The following is a 4307-nucleotide window of genomic DNA, read 5'->3' on the forward strand; positions in this document are numbered from 1 at the left end:
CAGTGTTGCCCTCAACCCATTTTGACAGGCAACAAATGGTATCGCAAAAACCCTGTTGAGAAGAAATCCATCTAAAGAAATAGAGAAGGGAAGAGAGGAATTGAGGGGATTTCTTGGGTATTCTTAATGGCTTGAGAAATGGTTGTGAGAATTGGGTCTTGTTGTTCATGGTGGAAAAGTGGTGGGGTGAACTAGGTGGAGAAGAAGAACCCAATTGAGGAGAGAGAAGTTGGTGGCATTTCGAGAATGGTACTTGCTAATGGTCGTTGGTCGCCAATATTCACTGTTGGTTGCATCGGTTGAAGAGGGAGAGTGAGCACGAATAACGTATGGTTCGCTGTGGAGAGAAAGTGAGAGTGAGGAATCAGGAGAGAAAGGAGAATGGAACGAATGAAACTAACAACGTTTATTAGAAATAACGCGTGGAGAGTTCTTATACTGCACGAGAAGTGCGCATATATACTTTGCCCTAATAGAAGTCGGACTCGTTACGGAGAATCCATCATAAGTAGTTTCATTGGAAAGCCCTGCTTTTTTATTGAAGGATGGTAAATTTGGGGTTTCGAGAATTTTTACAAACATTGCTCATATTCTCTCGAGTGTGGTGAGGTTGAGAATCCAACTACCATGCACAACATCGGGTAATGTATATTTCTAAACCAAAATCAACCGGTTTTTATTTGATATCTGGTTTGGTCAGTTTTTGCCATTTTTATCAACAGCCCTCCTATCCATTATTTCTGGGCCAAAACTGTCGTCGTATTCCTTATTGACTTATTCATAGAATGGCCTGGCTCATAATTTAGCCCTGGCTGATTCATTGTACTGTATTGTTTTTTTGATCCTTTAATCAATTGTCCTAATGTTGATTACCAAAATAATAAAATCACATCGTATTTCATACCCACATTTTGAATCTTGGAGATACTTTTGAAAACTTGCTTGTCGATAAAAAATCAGCAAAACATCTCTCTCTACCATAAAAAACAAAATTTTCAAGAGCTTAAATTCCAATCTTAATTTCTCTCCAAGTACTCGGTTCATCTAATCAACCATAGGAATTACATAAACAAGTTGGGCCTCGATGCCTTGTATGTGGTTTTAAGCTTCCTGGTTGGAGGCCTGACCTTTTTGAACACCAAGGGGAACTTAATCTTGGCATTGTGGAACTGCTTGGTGCTCTCTCTCTTGCAGAGGCTAGCTGGGATGGTGGCTGTTTTGATGATTTGGATGCATGGATACCTCACCCTGTGGCGAGAAGCCATCTCAGTGTACATTTGCTCCACTGCCCCATTAAGAGTGGTGTCACGGTACTCCTTGTACATGTTGTGATAACCGGTTCGGCTTTGATAACGCAGCCAAATTCCATAGTTCTTGATTTTAGTTGGGTTCTTCTCAAATATCTGTAAGCACGAGAATGAAGTTAATGATGATATCATCCTAAAACTCCAATAAGCAGTCGAAACAAATTAAGAGATCGACATTTTTAGCAAAAGAGAAGGCCAAAAAAAAAAGAACACAGATATCTTCTGCTTCTGATGTTAACACTAGAAGCTAAAAAACAGTTCTATTAAATTTAAACCTTCCAAGGGATCACAGTCTTCCCAGGATCAAAGACTTTTCTGTTTTGTATCTCCTCCGATAAGAAGAAATTGGCTGGTTATCAAGTCATGACTCTAGATGAAAGTTGCAACGATGGTTAAAAAAAAATTATGCCATAGCAGTAATTGCATGATAATTCTGTGCTATTACAGCCTACAATCCTATTTTGGTTTGATTATTATGCAACTATAAATCCTGTAGACTGGTTTTGTTGCTCCTTCTTTGCGGTTATTCTGTGCTACTACAGCCTACACTTCAGATGAAAGTTTCTATATGGATCCCCCTCCCTCCCTGCTCCCATCTTTGCGGTTACCCTAAGAGATTTATTGCATAATCATTCTGTGCCATAACAGTTATCTTTGGTTTGTCTTAGGATTGAGGATGACTATTAGGGATGTGCCTCTAGGTTCAAGTCTTTAAACCCTGTAGACTGTTCTTATTCTACTCTTTCTTCAAGCCTCTACATGGATCCCCTCACCCATTCGGGTTACACTCGGAGATGGTCCTACACTCCTACTCCTCCAAGGACTAAAGAGTTTTTTTTTCCAACAAGCCATTTTAAAGATAATCAACAAACCCATTTCCCTCATGAATGCTACCTTTACTTATAGAATGATAAAAATGCTAACCACCTACACCTACCTTGTCGATTTGTAATGATCATATCTTCATTGAGCTTATTGTAGTGAGAGCAGCACATTCATTACCTACCCTATAAAAACTCAAAAGTATATCTCATGTGGTGGTGGCAAGTTACTGCTGTTTGGTGTTTGCATAACAAAGGAGACCCAACTGTTCTAAACTGGACTGCAGTGCCACAGTGGAGTAATTGAGCTTAACTTGATAGTTGTGCGCTGGTTAAGCCTAAACTGTCAGACATTGGGGGAGATTTTAGAAATCATGAAGGATTTATTCTCTCAGGTTTCTCGGATCAAGTAGGAGAAGGTAATTCCTTATGGACTTCAAGGTGACTGTCATGGAATGGCATTAAGGTTCAAGGTAACTATCATGCTATGATTGATTGGCGTCTTCGCATTTGGAAAGACCTTGAAATCTCTGATATATGATCAGAGATCAAGGCGCACTTGAATAGCTATTCAAGTGGGTCACCAGATTGGCTTGGCAGAAGATTCCTTGGGAAGAAAAAGGTGTCGTGAGCAGTCTGAAGTGTTTTAAGGGGAACTAGACCAAGGGTTGTAACAACAAAACAATGCAATAAATTTATGGAAACAAAATGGGCAACTCATACTTCTTTACTTTATAACAACATATGATGATAATTACATAACTTTAGGTTTGCTAAATCACATGATTTCGTTCTTGATTTCCAATGATGACTCATTCTAGAAAAAGCAGAGACTATGAACAACAAATCGTAAGAAACTAAACGGTACCTTAAATTGTAACGAAAAAAGTAAAAGGGATTCATCAAATTTCAAGAAGGTTCTACCATGTTTCCATTCTATTTTGTTTATCCTACTAATTTCTTGCTTGACAAAATAAGACATTGTAATCATGCCCTTCTCAATCCAACGACCCCATCTAAAGCCTAATCGAGGAAAGAAATGACAAATACCTCGTTGATAGCCAGAACTTGCCCATTACTCTTCTTGACTTTCTTGAGCTTCCTCAAGAAGTACCTGGACAAATCAATAAAAAAATAACATGTCAGCCTCATATGTGCCACATACGCTCATAATAGTAAAAATAGTCGGAAGAAATCAGTCCTCGTTACAGGACTAGCACTTCATCGAAAGCAAACGATTCATATCCACCAAATTAAATGATATAAAACAAGATACAAGTACTGGGAATCGAAGGAATAGCTCAGATTCGGTGCTTTGGGTTTGAATTCCTTACCAAAACTTCGACTTGGCGCGAACCTCGTTCGTGGCCCAGAGCCTCATCCTGTAGATCTTCGGATGCTGATCGGTCTCGGAAGGGAGCGCTCTCCCGACCACCTGATATTGGTGAAACTGGATCCAGGAACGGGAAAACCATCATTAAAAAAAAAAAAAGGAAATCTAAAGACTAAAGCTACATTTTACGAAAAACTGCGGAATATTGGAGAGAAGCTCACCCTGAAATTGCCCATTTTCAGATAAGAGAAGATGCAGGACTCGAGAACAAAACCTCTCTCTCTCTCTGTTTCAAAGAGGAAGAATTAACAGTGGCGGGTTTGTTTCGTTTATAACTTTATATAGAACAATTGACAAAAGCAAAACCCTAAAAACGGTTTGGGTCGCTGAGCTGTGCCTTGAGCTAGAGAAATTCCATACAGTTCTGGGCTTGCCCGCATTTGGAGCAGGGCCCATCAAAGTCCCCAGCCCAAGTGAAAAGGCTTACGCTAGGTCAGGCCGGGCCGATTTGGGAATTGAGAGGGTTTCAGTTTTGACTGAGCTGCTTTGAAGAATCTACTAACGGGGCCGGATTTAGTAGATACCACATAAGTAAACACATAAATAAGTACTTGATAAATATTTTGACAAGTGTCAAAAAAAAAATTAATTATTCAATTCATTGAATGTAAGTTACAACGTTGTACCTACCTGATCCGAACTGGATACTAACTAGCCTCACCCAAAACTTTTGGTAAAAATTGATTTCTTGAATATTGTGGCTTTTGGGTATTCTAGTAAACATATCTTTTAGGGTTTCATGTGAAACTGATCTTATAAAGCCAAACGCCATTGCGTGAAAGCTCT

At 39.3% G+C, this 4307-nt stretch overlaps 1 protein-coding gene across 1 annotated transcript; it reads right to left on the reverse strand.

The window, feature by feature from the left end:
• Positions 1-925: 925 nt before the first annotated feature.
• On the reverse strand, positions 926-4040 carry LOC148862138 (large ribosomal subunit protein eL20-like). The gene is made up of 4 exons (XM_088986641.1): positions 3683-4040; positions 3463-3578; positions 3179-3242; positions 926-1403 (listed from the first exon to the last, which is right to left on the reverse strand). Exons 1-4 carry the CDS (start codon positions 3695-3697, stop codon positions 1062-1064), a joined length of 537 nt encoding a protein of 178 aa, XP_088842767.1. The 5' UTR covers positions 3698-4040; the 3' UTR covers positions 926-1061.
• Positions 4041-4307: the final 267 nt, after the last annotated feature.

The sequence above is a fragment of the Nelumbo lutea genome, chromosome 4 (genome assembly GCF_056320005.1).
Source record: "Nelumbo lutea isolate HS-2025 chromosome 4, American lotus-T2T, whole genome shotgun sequence".
NCBI lineage: Eukaryota > Viridiplantae > Streptophyta > Magnoliopsida > Proteales > Nelumbonaceae > Nelumbo > Nelumbo lutea.

Coding starts and splice junctions, on each gene's coding strand:
- LOC148862138 (XM_088986641.1), bottom strand. Junction 3,243..3,462: donor CGCGCCAAGTCGAAGTTTTG/GTAAGGAATTCA, acceptor TGATTTGTCCAG/GTACTTCTTGAGGAAGCTCA. Junction 1,404..3,178: donor AAGTTCTGGCTATCAACGAG/GTATTTGTCATT, acceptor TCGTGCTTACAG/ATATTTGAGAAGAACCCAAC.